The 17096-nt window shown below is 48.5% G+C and overlaps 2 protein-coding genes across 3 annotated transcripts; one reads left to right on the forward strand and one right to left on the reverse strand.

Moving 5' to 3' along the window:
• The first annotated feature begins 210 nt into the window (after positions 1 to 210).
• On the forward strand, positions 211 to 8608 carry COG1 (component of oligomeric golgi complex 1). Its single transcript, XM_009321662.1, has 14 exons — positions 211 to 293; positions 425 to 606; positions 969 to 1139; positions 1245 to 1398; positions 2283 to 2493; positions 2658 to 2900; positions 3002 to 3547; positions 3872 to 4018; positions 5001 to 5162; positions 5484 to 5611; positions 6165 to 6273; positions 6740 to 6849; positions 6964 to 7039; positions 8439 to 8608. Exons 1-14 carry the CDS (start codon positions 211 to 213, stop codon positions 8577 to 8579), a joined length of 2463 nt encoding a protein of 820 aa, XP_009319937.1. The 3' UTR covers positions 8580 to 8608.
• A 602-nt stretch (positions 8609 to 9210) lies between these two features.
• Positions 9211 to 15925, reverse strand: FAM104A (family with sequence similarity 104, member A). 2 transcript variants are annotated; one of them, XM_009321657.1, is made up of 4 exons: positions 15839 to 15925; positions 14288 to 14420; positions 11540 to 11602; positions 9211 to 9855 (listed from the first exon to the last, which is right to left on the reverse strand). In XM_009321657.1, exons 2-4 carry the CDS (start codon positions 14387 to 14389, stop codon positions 9619 to 9621), a joined length of 402 nt encoding a protein of 133 aa, XP_009319932.1. In that variant the 5' UTR covers positions 14390 to 14420; positions 15839 to 15925; the 3' UTR covers positions 9211 to 9618. The 2 variants fall into 2 exon arrangements, with proteins under 2 accessions (XP_009319932.1, XP_009319933.1); XM_009321658.1 differs by lacking the exon at positions 11540 to 11602.
• Between the last annotated feature and the right edge of the window lie 1171 nt (positions 15926 to 17096).

Genomic DNA, 17096 nt, shown 5'->3' on the forward strand with positions numbered 1-17096 from the left:
AACAATATTCTGTAATAAGTGATTTTTTTTTTTTTTTAAACGATGAGGATGATGAGACACTGGAACAGGCTGCCCAGAGTTGTGTTCAAAGTCAGGTTGGACAAGGCTTTGAACAACATGATATAGTGAAAGATGTCCCTGCCCGTGGCAGGCAGGCTGGACTAGATGGTCTTTGAAGGTCCCTTCCAAACCCAACCATTCTATGAGCCTATGACCCGAGACCCCAGTGCTGCCCCGAGGCTCTCGCTGCCAGCCACCCTGCCCCGTGGAGCAAGAACGCCTCGCCCAGTCCCGTAACACCCAGATAGTCCCACTTCTGCCTGGGGAAAATAACATCCTTGCTTGGTGTGTTATCACATAACCGCACCTGAGTATCTCGGTCAAGCGCCGAGACCAGTGGCGGTCCACCTCATTCCCTTGCCAGATCCACCATCCTGCAGGAGAGCAAGTCCCTGCTGAAGAGCCAGACCGTGTCGGACCAGGCGGTGGCAGAAGCCCTGTGTGCCATCATGCTCCTGGAGGACAGCTCTCCGCGCCAGGCCCTCGCCGACTTCCTTCTGGCCAGGAAGCTGGCCATTCAGCAGCTTCTCAACCAGCCGCACCACGGTCAGTATGACAGGCCGCCTCCTTTTTAAAGTCAGGATAGCCCCCTTTGCTTCATCTCTCTCTTGCCCTGCAGGAGAGCAGGCAAGTGAGTCCCATAAAGCTCACGATGGTGGGGATGTAACCACACCGTGCTACCGCTGGCAGCATTTTGCCACAGCAGCAAAACACCGCAAAAATTAACAGTGTTCAGGGTCTTAAGCCGAGGCCATCTGTAACGGGGAAGCAGGCGGTGCCTGGGGCTGAGTCCTTTGCCCTCCAGCCCTTCCCCGGAAGGTTTCACTAGAACTGCAGGCCTTGAAACACAGGGCTGCTTGCCCCTCTGTTGAAGGGGCTGCCTCAGCTGAAAGGCAATTTCTCTGCAGGTGCAGGTATAAAAGCTCAGGTGTGTTCACTGATGGAGCTGCTAACCACTACCCTGTACCAGGCTCATGCTCTCTTCTACACCATGCCTGAAGGGATGCTGCCGGATTCAGCCCTGCCCTGCGGCTTGCTCTTCTCGACCCTGGAGAGCACCACAGGCCAGCACCCAGCAGGTGAGTGCCCGGGCAGCTCCGCGTTAGGCCTCTGCCTGCCCAGGTTTGCAGGCAGGAGGCCGCGCCCTTGCTGGGCTGATTCCCCCCAACCCCATGTGCTTCCAGGGAGAGGTGGGGTTCTGGAGGATGAGGTGAAGCTGAGCAGCTGGTTCAGGTACCTCCCAGAGTCCGTGGTGGAGTTCCAGCCAGCCCTGCGGACCCTGGCACACCCCATCAGCCAGGACTACCTCAGAGACACGCTGCAGAAGTGGATCGCCATGTGAGTGTGACAGAGTTCCCCTTTGCAGGGCTCCCCCAGACACCACGCGGCCTCTGTGCCGAGGCAGCAGCACACAGCAAACCCAGGCTCGCCTACTTCCGCACTCACTCCAGCCAGGCTGCACCTTCTGCTGGCTTCTTGCCCAGCATCCCCTCTCCCCAGCAGTAGAACACCCAGAGGCAGTGTAGCACCGTCCTAGCACTTAAGCTCTAACACTCTGATATAACAGATCACCTGGGCTGCACAGCGATACTTGTCTAGAGCTGCTTTACACTGCCGTAACTGCCAGCAAACAAGCACAGAGCAAACGAGAAGAAAATCCCTTACCTGGCTCTTTTGGCTCCTGGTCCAGCACCTCTTTCCGCTCCTCTGCTCTTCCCTGGAGTGTGTGGGGGCAGCCAGACCCCCTTTATAGAGTTGCCAGCTCCACCCCTTCCCACCTTGCCCAGCCCTGTGGATGGGGACAGCCCAGCAGCCCTGCCTGCCTCTTAACAGCCTTGTCAGTCCTGTCGTTATCCGATGGATAACCAGCTGGTCCCTGCCGTCAGCTGCAGCCCCCCACAGTGTGCTCGCTGGCCATGGGATGTTTCCCCAGCAACCCTTCCCAGAGCCCCCACCTGTCCTCCCTGCCTGCTGGATTCGACACCCACCAGAGCCCAGGGTTCCTGCACATGGCTTTCCTGCGGGGCCCCAGTGTGGGATCCAGGGTGGAGCTGCCTCACTGAGAGAGAGAGAGGTACCCTCAGCCCCAGAGGTGATTCTGCAGGCAGAGCCTCTTACCGACAGGTTAAGAATTCCCCCACCTTGATGTAGCCGGTGTTCTCACCTGCCTTCCCCGGGGCTGTGTCTGAGCAAGTCAGACTGAAGTGAAACGTTCCCTTCAGGTGCAGTGACGACATCAGGGCCGGGGTCAGCAACCTGCTCGTCTACGTGAAAAGCATGAAAGGCCTCGCGGGGATTCGCGACGCGGTGTGGGAGCTGCTCACGAGCGAGTCCATAAGCCAGAACTGGGAGGCGGTGTGCCGTCGCCTTTTGGACAAGCCTGCTTCCTTCTGGGAGGACCTGCTGCAGCAGCTGTTCCTGGACAGGCTAGAGGTGGGCGCTCTGCCGCGGCAATTCGTGGGGAGCCTTGCTCTGTGCCCCCTCCTGTTGTCTCAAACAGTGGTGCCTGTTAGCATTACTAAGTGTGTATTTTAAGTGCTAGATGGCAGGAGGCACATGTAAAAGGTGCTTTTTTTTCTCTCCTGGTTCTGTTCCAGACACTGACCAAAGAAGGGTTTGACTCCATCTCAAGCAGCTCCAAACAGCTTCTCACCTTAGCTCTGCAGGAACTCGAAGTCAAATCCGGCACCTCTGCCCTGAGCAAGCACATCCAGTTTGAACACAATGTGGCCCTGTTCCTGTGGTCAGAGAGCTCCAGCGACCTGCCTTCCGACGCCGCCTGGGTCAACGTGGCAAACCGCAGCCAGTTCGCCAAGAGCGGCCTGTCCATGAAGGCCCAGGTGGTCAAGAAGAGCTCCAGGACCTGCCTTCCGACGCCGCCTGGGTCAACGTGGCAAACCGCGGCCAGTTCGCCAAGAGCGGCCTGTCCATGAAGGCCCAGGTGCTCACGCCGTGCGTGCAGAGCTTCTGCTCGGCTCTGGACTCAAAGCTGAAGGACAGGTTGGATGACCTCCTGTGCTACCTTCCCACGGACTCCTCGGCCACCAAGGAGGCCGCTCCCGCGGCGCAGCCACGCTCTGCCTTCGACCGCTACGCCGACGCCAGCACGGTGGAGGGGCTGCTCCGCGACCACTGCGTTGCCTGCATCCACCACGTGCTGGGCTGCGTGCGCGACGAGCTCCAGAGTGCCCAGAGCCTGCTGGGGGGGCAGGCGGACGCTCCCAGAGATGCCAGACTCAATGCTGTCCTCTTTATGGCGAGACTCTGCCAGTCCCTGAGTGAGCTCTGCCCTCACCTGAAGCAGTGTATCCTGGGCCAGTCGGGCAGCACGGAGACGGCGCTGAAGGAAACGCGCTCCACCAAGAAGCTGGGGAAGGGGAAAGCCCAGGAAGTGACCCCCATGCAGGCCAAGTGGCAGGGGGTGAAGGCAGAGCTCCTGCAGCAGAGCCTGTTTGCTTACCAGATCTGGAACTCAGCTGTCACCAAAGTAAGGAGCTGTCCTCTCGTCGCAGCTGCTTCCTGTGTGGGTTTCACTTGCTCAGCTCCCTGCGGTCAGCCCTGCTGCTCCTTAGCTGGCTGCTGAGAGCTCGCTGCGCTGTTGCCACGCTGCTCAGTCAGCCTGCAGGGAGAGGAGGCGGCGGCAGCTCGGAGGTGGCAGCCAGTGGGATGGTCTCCGTAAAATTCACTTTGGGAGGAGCGGGGGGATGCGAGGGGTCGGTCTCTCCACGGGCAGGAGCAGGCTGCCCCTCCTTTGGTACTCCCATTAGAGCTGTCCATCTGTGACTGGGTGCTTTTGTGTTTTGCGCTCTAGGATCTGGTTCAGTGCTTTACCCGCACGTTGCTGCTAGACACAGCTGGCTCTGTCTTGGCCACAGCCACCAGCTGGGACGAAATTGAAATTCAGGAGGAGACCGAGTCTGGAAACAGCGTAACATCAAAGATCCGTCTGCCTGTGCAGGTACGAGAAACGTCCTCTCGGTAAACACAGAGAAACAGTCTGCTGGGAGGGGAAAAGCGCTGGTTTCCAAAACCACTGCTTTGTCAAATGGTGCTGACCTGCTGTGGAGTTTGCTTGGTGTTATGAGCAGAGGGCAAACGCTCTCCGGTGCTCTTATTTGCTCTTTGAGTTACTCACCTCCTAAGGACAGAGGTCAGAGGAAGGAAATTAGATACTTGCTGCTGTATATTCAAATGAGTAAGATTGGCCCAGATCCTGTAAAACTGAGCCAAAGGACTTACGCCTGGTTTATACACAGAGGCCCCCAGCAGAGAGATTTCATGGAAATCGGATGCACCGGAGGACAGGGCTGCAACAGTGGGACTGTGCAAAGCCTAAGAGAACCGAGGCTTGCAGCTTTCCGTAGGCGTGGTGGTGGTGCAGGAATGACACTGACAGCGACAAAGCGTGTGGCGATCGCATGGAGGGAGAGGAGGGCCAGGGCAAGAGTGAGTTCTGTGTTTGCACAGTAGAGGAGGGGCTGGACAGGGCAATAGTCTTTTGTAGTGAACCTTACAAGGTGAATTTTGTTGATTCTGAAGGAAAAAGCAGCCGGATGAGAGCTCAGGATAGCTGGGAGGCCCAGGAGAAGAGCGAGGGAGTATATAACGAGCCCAGGTAGCAGGTGGTCAGAGCAGGGTCAGTGGTGACAGAAGAGGCACAACAAGCAATTCTGTTCTGACTACACTCAGGTGAATACCTCTGGTAAAAGTACTTGTGGGACTTTGAGGACTGCTGTAACTAAAAGTCTGGTGTGTCAGTAAATAAAAACCGGTGAGATACCTGAGCCATGCTATGGGTGCAGGTAGGTCTCACTGGCAGAGTTCTGTGGTTGCTGAGGAAGTAGGAAGCTCGCGTCACGAGACCTGAAGCGATGTTGTGCCACTGATAAAGCCAATGTAGCTTACAGACCACGTGAAAATAACACTGTTTTCTTAAACAGCCGTCCTGGTACGTCCAGTGCCTCCTCTTCAGCTTGTGCCAAGAGGTGAACCGTGTCGGCGGTCACACTCTTCCAAAAGTCACCCTGCAGGAGTTACTGAAGACCTGCATGGCAGAAGTGCTTGCTGCTTATGAAAAGCTCGTGGAAGAGAAGCAGGAGAAGGTACGTGTAGTAGGATCGGCCCTTGCTCCAGCTGGCATGGGACGGGAGGGTCGCTGGGCACACGGCGATGCATACGCTCCTGTCCCTTGGAACAGAAACCGTCTGCCTGTGAGAGTTGGAAAGGGCGAGTACATTCTTCCCCTGCCTCCCCCAAAAATGAGGCAAAAAGGGATCAGACACCAGATTGCATGCTCAGAACGGTTCAGTTAGGTTGGTTGTTTCTTGGTGCTGGTGTTTTTAAACGTTTCCCCTGAAGCAGTCCTTTGACAGCCCTGTCACAGTGTGAGTGAAGAGCCCTGTTCCTGACTGTCCTATTTGCAGAAGGCAGGCACCTTCCCCATGACCCAGAACAGAGCTCTGCAGTTACTCTACGATCTGCGGTACCTGAGTATCATCTTGACGGCAAAGAGTGAAGAAGCAAAAACCAGCAGGATCAAGCATGACTCCGGGTGCGGTGCAGTTCTGGCATTCGGATACTAGCAGTAGTTTGTGAAGCCCTGAAACGCTTTAAACCAATGGCCTGGAGAATGCCTGCGGGAGTGGTGCCTTTGGGCCTCACGGGAGGAGGGCAGTGCAGGCTCTGAGCTCTGACATCTTCACCGATGCTAAGCTCATCCTCAAAATGTAGAAGGAGGGGTGGGATTCTGCAGCTGAGAGCTCGGAGACAGCGGGCTGGTCCCCCCTGCTTGTGTACACAGCGTGTCAGTATGGCGGCAGGGATACCGCCCCTAGGAGAGAACAGTTAAGCTCCCACCCAAGAGTTAAAACCTTGTGTATGCTCCAGTCTTGAGAACCGAGGCATCTCCCTCCGAGACGTACCACAGGGAGAAGGTTCCTCTGCAACAGCAGATGTTGTAGGTTGTGTAATTCCCAATTTTGCTCAGTCACCTCTTAGGGGCAAGTCCCTCACTGTTTCAGAGGGACCGGTGAAACGGCCCTGTTGGCATCGGCAGCCGTCGCCAGGACGTAACCCCTGACAGGACTCCTCTGCTCTGCTTGTAGGATTGAGAAGGTGACCGACTTCCTGGAGGGACACATAGATCCATTTGACTTGGACGTTTTTACTCCACACTTGAACAGCAACCTTAATCGCCTGGTTCAGCAAACCTCGGTAAGTTCAAGGAAAAGGAAGGGATGGATCAGGAAGCAGGGCTGCAAAACACGTTTTGAAGGGCAGCTGGGGTGGCTTTATAAACTGCTTAATGCCTAAAGATAACTACTGGCACTTGCGCAGAAATGGGAGGAGTATTTAATGCCAGCTGAAGATAAGAGGAGCTTGCTGAGCTGGCTGCACAGCACATGATCGTGCATGGAGTTGGCTGAACTTCATCTAACAGGAGTCACTGGAGCCTGTGCAACGTTAATTGGGTTAAGTAGTGCTGAAACAGGCCTAGAACTCAACTACGGTAATAATGAGCAGCGCCAATTAGAAGCAAGAGTTAGATGGGGAAGGGAGACATTCAATGTTGAAACTTAAATCAATCACAAGTGGCGTGCCAGTAGACTCGCCAGCAATGTATTGTGTGGTCGGCTCTGCAGATGCCCCCAAATACAAACAGCTCCTTCGTGCCTTCTAGGTTCTCTTTGGCTTGCTGACTGGGACAGAGAATCATTACACGAGCAGGAGTGGCGGTCTGAGCTCCCAGGAGCTCCACAACATCTTGCCGTTAGCATCCAGCCAGATCAGGTAAGGTACTCGGCTCCTCTGTGCGTTCTCATGTCTCTTTGGGAAGCAGGTCTAGAATTCCCAAATTCTAGCCCAAAATGTGACCGGCCGCGTTTCTTTCTTCCACCTCTTAAGATTTGGACTTCTGCCGCTGAGTATGTCGAGTTCGCGAAAGAACAAGTCTGCCACCAGGAGCACAGAAGGAGTTCAGGTTGGTAAAACTGAGCCGTACTAACTTTTTGCCAGTACTCATGCTCCCACCAACACTAGAGCTTGCGGGGAAAAAAGAAAGTAGCCAAACAGTTAATATTTAACCTGATTTTTATTTTCGGTAAAATGAGAGAACCATTACGGCAACACAGCATGAGATGGTTTGGATTTCCCCTTGACCCTCAAAAAAAACCTGATGGCCCCTGTATTTTTGGGGCCCGTTGCTCTGCGGTAAAACATAGGCAATAACCACCATGAACATGCAGTGAAGACTTATACAGATGAGGCATTTTGAGGTCAATGCATAAAGACAATTCATTTAAAGATGGCTGCAGGAAACGTTGAAGGATACTAGCTAATTATTTGAACTCCTTTCCAGTGCGATGCTGACCTTTAACTCCTGACGAAGCCTGGCTTGGGTATTTAAGCCTGTGTGAGCAGTGGCTTGCTTCTCTTGCAAAGGCTCTGTGTTGTCCCGTTTCTGAGTTTTAGCAGTAGACAACCATTACGTTGCTACGTTTCCCCCAGTTTAAAACATCTGCTTAGATGGAGTTCTCTACGCTGAGGATTGAGAGAGCCAAGGAATACCTCACCGCTACGGGAAACAGTAATTAGTAATGTTTCCTTTAGCTATTATTAACCCAATAATCTATCTGTGGTGACGTCTTTTCAACTGGGACGGAAGAGTAAAGGTCTGGTTTTATCAGAGCGGAGAGTGTTACTTGAGATGCTGATGTCTGCTCTGCAACTCTTGTTCTCCATTATTCAGAAGCATTAAGGACCAGACATAGTATAAGGGTTGTTTAAAAGCCCAAAGCTTCACAGTAAAGGTATTCTTTACCTCTTGCACCTCAGCTGTAGTAGAGCGTAGCAGTGTGCAGTGATGTTTGGCTCGCTCCTCCCACTCCCTTCACCTGCCGTGGTGGCACACGTATGTTCTGTGCTAGCCACACTTCTCAGAATCCCCAACAGACGCTTGCTCCTTTTATGCTAAAACAGTTCAGGAGAGGTTAAAGTCCGTAGTTACTCAAGAACAGCTCTCTGCAAGGGCAACAGCTGTACTTCTACCATGCTGTTACCCCTGGCTCCGAGAGCAACAGCCTCCCCCCCCTGCAGTTCAGAATGGTTTGGTTTTTTTTTTTGAGCATTGAATGACACCTGAAAAGTTACCTGTTGCCAACAACAGCAAGGCGCTGTGCTTCTGCCGCTCGGAACTGCCTCTGCCTGTCACTAACCACCAGGAGTGACACCGCTTAGGTTGTAGTTCAAGCTCAAGTTGCCTAGGAAGAGCTGTTCTGCTGTAGACTATGCCTCCTTGCAGCTACTATAGACGAGGGTATGGAGTGAGTCAAAGGTATGCTGTAATAGTTACTGACGCTTTTGTTTTTAAAAACTAACAGGTTCCACCTCCTGCACTCACGAGAGCAGAAGACGAGGCATCGCGCCCTGGCTCTTTGTTCAGGCAGCTTGTAACTGAGGAGGAAGACACAGCTGCACCTTCTCTCTTCAAGCTGGGATGGCTTTCTGGCATGACCAAGTGATGCAATAAAAAATAAAAAGTTTGCCTGCGTATTTGTCTTCACCGAGATCGCGCTCTCCCCTTGGCAGGGAGCGGTGACACCTCCGCTGGTATTGTTGGAAGAGAAGTACTTTTCCATCCTTAGCCAGATCACAGTACGCCCCTTGAACCAGGCACGGGTCAGGATTGTCCTTGCCATCTGGCTGCTGGAACAGAGGTGCAGCTACTCTTTCATCTCCTATTCCTTAGAAGTTGTTAACATTAAAGCCCAATTAAAGAAAAAAACCCTACACACTGTAACAGAAAACAAACCATTTCACAGCTAGAAATGGGTATTGGAGCAATGTAAGACTCCTCTCCTTCAAAAGCCTCTCCCCAGGCTACTCTGTACTTGTCTCCATAGGCACCGCAAATCTGCTCTCCAAGTGAAGCCAGCGGGCACCTGAGGTTTCGGCTACAGCTGCCTAAGCTGTCCTAGTTTCACATTTTCTTTTCAGTACCGCAGCAGTAAAGATCAAGAGAGGTAAGGCTCATCACACACGGAGCTGGGTGGGAGGTTCACAGCTGGGGCAGTCCTAAGGGATTCCAGTGATGGCACCTATTCTTACTGTCTTATTAACTCTAAATGCTCAAAAAAATTATGTTGCCAAATAAATTTTTTACTAGTTTATTGAAATTAAAAAAAGACTTATAAAACTGAAGATGAACGTTTGAGAGAACTTTACATAAAGCAACAAATTGCTAACAAACAGATTAGGCAGTCGATTGGAATTGGACATTTTGCAATCCTATAACACAGATGTGGATTCCTCAGTCTCCTCTTGACACATACTTTATAACCACCCCAAAAAGAATCCTATAAAAATTGCTTCAAAGCCCCTTTTGCATTGCAATAGTGCAGCAAACCACAAGTAAACAATTTCCTGTTAACCTGTTATTTCAAATATAGACTGAAAAGGCAACAGGCGTTTTGTGCAATTCCATTTTAACAAACTTTTAAGTTGAAATATCAAATCTACACAGTGCTGTCCCTTCACAGAAGGCAGGGAACTGCTGGTTCATCATGTAGGAAGGCGTCCCCGGCTCTGTAAGCTGTGAAAGTGTGCCTCCTTCAGGATCTGGTTGATGTGGAAGTAAGGACCTTGGCTTAGTGCAGACTGCTCATGGAAGGACTGAGAGGAGACAGGACTGGATCCCGCAATTATCGGGTTTAGGCTGGTTTCTGCACTGCACGCTCTGTCAGGGCTGTTGATGCTACTGCTACTGCTGCTGCTGCTGCCGCTATCGCTGCTGGAGGACTGAGACAAAGAGAAGGTTAACAGCAAAATCACAGAGTCTTCTCTCCTGTCCATAATGAAACAGCTCAGTTAAGCAAACAACCTTTACAACAAGTCCCTCCCTTCCAGATTTTCAGGCTCACGTTCAGCCTGATGGACTAATGTAAATCCACCAAGTGCTTTCTTGGCATTCATAGCTTCCGTTATTGCCAACACATGAAAAGCGTCACAGAGCTGAAGGGATGAGCAAGCCTTCACACGGAGGTTCGCTGACCTCCAGTACATTGCATTTCAATCTTTCGGTTTTAGGCCCACCAGCTCTGCCCCCATGACCCACGTTAGCACTAGTGAAGTTTGCTGAATTCATCCGAGAATTGGAAAATAAAGAACATTCCTACTGAACTGCACGTGTCAGTAAAGGCAGGCAGGGCATGAGGAAAAGTTTATCGCTTCTGTTCTAGCAGACATTTTAGGTGAGCACCATGCAAAGCATTTTCCTACAAGTCAATCTTTCTAAAATGAGATCTGAAGCATCCAAAGCAACAGGCTGTTAAAAACAAATGCAACACGATACCCATTTTAAGTCTTTGAACACCTTGACGTACATACAACTACTCTTCTCCCAGTTAAGTACTGGGACGGCAATGTTAACTGGTAGCTTTCCATAACAATTTACTTGACACGACGGTGAAAGAGCGACAGGCACCGAAGACTTCCACACGCAGAAAAGAGAGCTCATGATTTAGGTCGCGTAGAGGACAGGGCTCATTTGCCAGCGTTTAGGATAAACACATTTCATGGTAATGACTGGAAGAGCATTAGCCATCATTTTCAGTGTTTCAAAGACATAAAACTGTTTGGTTTACACCATTTTAAGGGCTGCTAACGAAAGGTTCCATTAGTAACAGCTGAAATATTTCATTACTGTGGGATATGCTGTTCAGGACAACACTGCAAATATTTAGGTGCTTAAGAATCAGAGAGTGGCTACTTTGCCATCCCATAAGAAGTAAATTCACAAAAACAGCCAGTGTAAGTGACAGCAGCTAAAAAAACCCCACATTTTTGTAAGTATTAAACTAAAACCACAGAAGTCAAAGCTTGGTGGCCACAGCAGAGGAAGCCAAATTTAAAGAAATCCACAGTAATTTAACGGTCAGCACCACATCCAGGAGGCTTCACTTTGGAGTGAATCTGAAGAATGGTGCGAACTGCACCCGACACGTCTGTCGACGAGCAGTGAGAAAGGCCCAGGAAGGCACTGTATGAGTATTTGAGGTGGACCACATCTCAGTGCCGACTGGAAACCCCACGGCACCGATTCCACAATCGATCGTGACAATTCAACCATATAAATTTCCTTGTTTTGCTAAGCACCAAAAATGCTTCAGTTCTGTTGCAGTACAGCAAGCAAGACAGCGGCACTGAGGCTGCACCCGCGCTGGCGTGTTAGGTTCAGCTAGCGAGGAGAAAACAACAAAACGCATGTGAAGTCATTCTTGAGGAAGCAGCAGATGTAACTACACGAGCAACCAGCTCCTCTTCCTAACGCTGCTAACACTAGAGAGGGAGAGAACACCAGAAGGACAGAGAGGAGCCACGAAATGGTGCTTGCTAGACCATCTCATTTTGCATAGAAGCACAAATATTGAAATGCAATGCTGTTACGCTGAACAAGTCACAGCAGCCTTGGAGAGAAACCCACCGCACAGGACACTTTGTTTCCTTTTAGTCTGTGTTCCTTACTGTTTTTCGTTACAGCCACCTTCTGAAAATCAAGGTAAAAATCAAAATGAAAACCTAGTATTACTTACGGCTAAAGTTTCACATCTTAACAAACATTTTAGAGCTGTTAGTAATGATTATTTTATGCATGTCTAATTTTCTTTTAAAACTGAGATAGTGTCCTGGGACGTGCTTCCTACATCTAAGGCTGTTGACAGATCAACAGGGTCTGTCATACCCTCTTTATTTCCATTTCTCTAATGCAAAAATTCACTAGCACGTGAAGCCCATTTATTGCCCAAATCACGTCAAAGACCTACCATTTCCCCAGGCTGTGGTGCACATTCTGTTACGCATTTGGACTACAATTAGACAAAAAAAGAATCCTTAAAGTCATCATGTCAGCAATGACAGGCATCTACACAATGAAACAAAGTTTTAAGCAAAAGGGCAAAGGAAAGTAGCCCAATGAAAGTTTATGAGTACTTTAAGTATCAAAAGGACATCTTCAGGGTTTGGTAAACCCTCATTAGCCCCTCTTTAACATCACACTAAGTAGCTATAGAAGTTTTAAATCATTTCCAAACAAATGTCCTGTTAAATGTATTAGTCTGCCAATCTGTGACGTAGCATCACAATCATTCATGACAGGAACTTAAGAAGCAGCCGTTCAGACCCTGCTGCTCTCAAAATCTTTCAAGATGAGTTTAACAGAGGCGTCATCTGATTTTAATTAGAATTTAAGATCAGCCCTTCCTCAATAGTGTAATACTGCGGAGTGGCATAGCCACAATGCTAGACAAAAACTTTGATTTGAGAGAAGCAACTGCTGCTGTGCGTCAGCAATCTCCACCGATAAAACAGTGGTATTTCTAAGCTCTGGGGAATCCTGTCATCGCTCAGAATAACAAAGAGGAACCACAAGAAATGGGGTTTTGCAGAAGAAAGTTATTCAGGAAGGAAAAAAGCTAGTCAGAACACTGCAGACTCCCTTCCTTCCCAGGGAAAATCAGAGCAAAGGGCTTTTCATTGGTGATTCCCCAGGTTGCAGAGCACTATTGCAGATTCTCAGAATTCCCGTGAGCGGCTGCTCGCAGCCAGCCTCTCAGAGGATCCACTACAACTCTGCCTGACTTCATGTACAGGGCAGCAATGACAGGAGGGTAGGAAGGGCTTTTTGCTGAATTTATAAGCGAGTACCAGGGAAAACACCACAGCTAACCTCCAGGTAAACGGAGGACAGGCTGAACAGGAAGTGAAACGCGGTGGCAAATGCTCTGCTTCGCTAATGTTTAACGTTCGCTGGCGTCCTAGTCTAGCGTTTTCGTCGTGTGCCTGTTCACGGACGGAACTGCAAAGCAGAAGTTTACTGTCATCCTCAGGGTGGCTGTCACCTAGGAGCGTGGGAGTGGTTTGTTCCAGGAGGAGCAGGAATTGCACATCGTTATAGCAATTTGCCAAGAGGTAGTGCTGACAGAGATTGAAGAGAACCTGTTTCCCTCCTGTAAAAGTCAGCCGGAGTCGAGGATGCTGTCTACCCTGGATGAAAGGACAATCTAGCGGGAGAAAACAGCGATATCTTTTTGCATCAAATCTAGCTCATGTGAGCAGTGGGATTCAAAGTGAGGGACTGAGGGACACCGAACAGCCCACGTTTGACCTGCCTCTAAGAAAAAAATCTCCCTTCACCTTACACATATTGCTGTCAGCTATGGAGAGTAAGGCAAAAAAAAAAAGGAAAGAGATCCTGACAAAAGCCAAGTTCATGTTTAGTATTACGGCTGCCTGATTTTCCTACTGAGGTTATGTTCTCAAGTAAACCATACCCTGTAAGAGAAAACAGTCAACTTTCAACTGAAGGAAGGCAAAAAGAATCAGTACTTTAGCTAAAGTTTCACAAAAAGCAGGTGTGCGTATGCCCTCAGATGAAAAGCAATATTCTCCTCATGTGCTCTTTGAAGTTACAAATTGCTCTCACACACACGCTTTCTCTCCCAGTTCAATATCCTAAAGCTAGTGAGGATTTGTAATCAGCAAGAGCTGCCTTTGCAAATGGCAAAGTATCAGGAAACTAAATAAAAGTATTACAAATGGCCAAGAATTTAGAAGTGACATCAATCGGAAGCACTTGTGCACTATAAGCACAAGAATTTCTCCATTTGGCACAGGAAGTCCTTAAAGAAACATTCAAATAACACTGACTTAATCTCATGGCTTGAATTTCTGGGCATGCTCAATTCAGTGACCCAACATTACAAGAAAACAAGCAAAAAAAAAAAAAAGGAAAAAAAAAAACCTCTATTCATCAGTAGACGACATTGTGAATTTTGTTCCCTCGAGAAAGGGAACATTGATTTTTGTAAAACTGTCCAGCAGGCGCATTCCTCCACTTCAGCGTCAACAGTAAGAGACTCTCCTTGCCTGCACGTCAGGGTTTAATGTGTTAAAAACATACTTTTACAACACAAGTGCATGCATGAAGCAGGAGTCTTAATGTTAGCTTCAGCAATTGAACTCTGCGCTGATTTTGCTGGTGGCGGGGCAGGCGGTTCATGCCCATGCTGTTCACTTGCAGGCACCCCAAACGAAACGGCCGTTAAGGACAGAGTTAAGGTCATCCACTCTTGTGTGGCTACTACAAGACTATTTCCATTTCTGCATTTTAGCAACTTTGCCCAGTCAAACGCCAAGTGTTTATATGACAAGCAAAGGTGCTTCTGCCACTCACCATGAAGGCTTTTCCTGATATTCTTAATTTCATTACTCCTACTTCAATCCCTTGTTCCACACTAAATTCTTCCTCCTCCCGCCACAAAGCTCGTTTAGCCATTAACTACTCTACACACGAAGAGGTGTTTAACCTGTTGGACAAGTGATTCAGTGTCAGATGGCAAGCAACTATTTATGGTTCTACCCGTTATACCCGAGAAGCAAAAACTACTTCAATCCCAGCAAGTCTTACTTCTGGCAAAACAGCAATACAGGAACCAGGAACATTTTTCATCACAGCAATTCCTTCGTGATGAACATCTCGGCTGTTAGAGTGTTTTCCATACAATATCACTGACTATCACATCAGCTATGTGTAAAGGTGTACTGGTTAAAAGGAAGTCTCCCTCACAAAAGGAATGGTGGGATACAGAACTTTGTACCATTTTAAATCTAAGTATACATTTGAAGCCATTACCATATGATAAAAGATACGTTGCTCCGAGTTACATAGCACAAAACATTTTCTGCAGTCAAAGTCTAGTTAATAGTTCAATACAACTGCAATAGTTCGTAATTACTCATTACAGCCAATCTTCGGAGTGAGAGGGCTGTACAAAAACCAACAAGGATATTTCAAAAACCTTAAAAGAAATCCATTTCATTAACTTCCAGGGACACAAAGCAGGAGGGAGCCTCTGCTCTGCACGCTCTTTTCCGTGAACGTTTTGCAACAGAACTACATTGCTAATTAGGAATGCATACAGTGAATTTTCAGATGATTAATACAGGCAACCATTCAGGAAATCTGGCAGCAGCTTGGAAGTCAGCATCTTTTAAAAAAAGAAATCTCACAGCTAGCAAATCGCACCGTCCTAGAACACCTGTCATGTGAGCGATGAGAGAATAAGAGAGAGTTTATCTCACGTCCAGCAAAAGATCACGGCAAATACAAGTAGAAACCCAATAGTTTGAGTTCAAGTATTTTAGCTGTGAGCGAGCGAGTCTTGCTTAAACTGCTGAGCTTTATCAGAGCATTTTTTTAAACATCAGATAAGCACTACTGCTAGCAACAGGCACTTTGTGTATTGCACTAGTTGGAATGCTTTTTGACTTTCTACCACAAATAATCATGTTACTGTAAGTAAATGCAAAGTTGGAAGAGCAGATGGCCAGGCAAAGTGACCACGCTCACTTGTAATCCACCCTAGTCATCTCCTCCGTTCTGGATACGTTACACCTCATTTCAGAGAGCAGAACTGGAAGTGGCAGCAAATGCTTTTCTTGTATCTTCACTTGGGTGCTGCGCATCAGTATTTGAAGTACATTAACAGAAATATTCAGGCCAAAGATAACCAGGTTCACTGGAAAACATGCTGATTTCCAAACCACGTTTTACAGATTTCAATCTCTGAAGTACGTAACAGAGTCAAGCCTCACGACCTCATACACAACGCAAAATAAAGCGTTTTCATTAACTACTCTCCATGAATAAAATTTCACAGAATATTCCAACCATTATTTAAATTCAGTATTAAAGGAAACTGAATTTGCCCGAGAAGGCTCTCACCTCAGTGTCCCAAGAGTCCTGAAGGACAGTATTCCTGGTACTACGTTTTGTCTGGGGAACATGACCGTCATCTTCATTGCCATTTCGTCTCCTCTTCCTGAAGGAAGTTCAGGGAGAAAGGAGAAAAAAAAAAATATTATCAGCTTACCGATATACCTTCTGTTTTGTTCTCTAAAGGGAACTCTACAAAAAAAAGCAGGAAAACTTGATAAATTAATGAAGGATGTATCTAAGCCTCTGATGTGCTGTGGACTTTCATATTCTCTTTTCAGCTGTTCTCTACAGAATAGAGAGAAAATGATCATGTCTCTCGCAAAGTAGCCAGGCCGATGTTTTCATATCAGTTTAAGGGACGTGGACTTCCACCTGCCATTAAAACCAGTGCTAAGCATCTTTCTAAATAAACTCGTTTGACAATTCTCGGCCTTGCAACTGCTCTCAGTACTCAGGCACATCTAAAAATAAGACTGGGACTTTGAATGACATCTGACAGGCTAAGAAAAGCACCTGGGAAGAGTGACAGTGACCACACTTTCAATAAATACCCAATTACATTCATCTTGCTTACATAAGTCTGCAGTAAGCGCCTATGATGACTTTCTTTAGTCTCTCCACTCTGACAGCATTTGAAGTCAAGTCACATTCCTGATCAACGTTATTTTCCACGTGGAAAGAAAGTTTTGTCAGAAAACACCTCACGGAAGACAAATCCTTCCCTGTTTCTGACGTATCTGCCACCCTCTTATGACATCAATGCTGCTTCACAGCAGCTGACCAACAGCAGCAACCTAGAATCCCTGCGAACCAACGTCCCTCACTGTCCACAGAATTTTAATACTAATATAATCTTTCCCACCATACAAACACCACAGGTCGACCAGGACCTCAGCATGCTGGGCCCTATCCAAAATATAGGATGGAGCTCTCTTGGTGGCTAAAAATTAATACATACTCAAATGAGTCAAAACAGACTCAAGTGAGGTATTTATAACTGAATCTTTTCTTACAGACAAGCTGCAGCAGCAGGCTCAGCTGCCAGTATTTGGTCCACGCCTACAGACCAGGAGCTGCCTCCCAGCTCTCCCATCCCTGGGATGCCCACAGCACTCTCAACCGTTGTCCACCACAGTCCGTCGGCTTCTCTCTCTCCCGGGACCACTCTTCTTAGAAGGGACATTCCCCCCCTCGCTCCACATCTGCGGCAGCTCTAGATCCCTCCTTTTCTTAAAGCCTGCAGCCCACAACCAAACTCAACACC

Source organism: Pygoscelis adeliae, unplaced genomic scaffold, assembly GCF_000699105.1.
Source record: "Pygoscelis adeliae isolate BGI_AS28 unplaced genomic scaffold, ASM69910v1 Scaffold184, whole genome shotgun sequence".
In the NCBI taxonomy this organism is placed as follows: Eukaryota; Metazoa; Chordata; class Aves; order Sphenisciformes; family Spheniscidae; genus Pygoscelis; species Pygoscelis adeliae.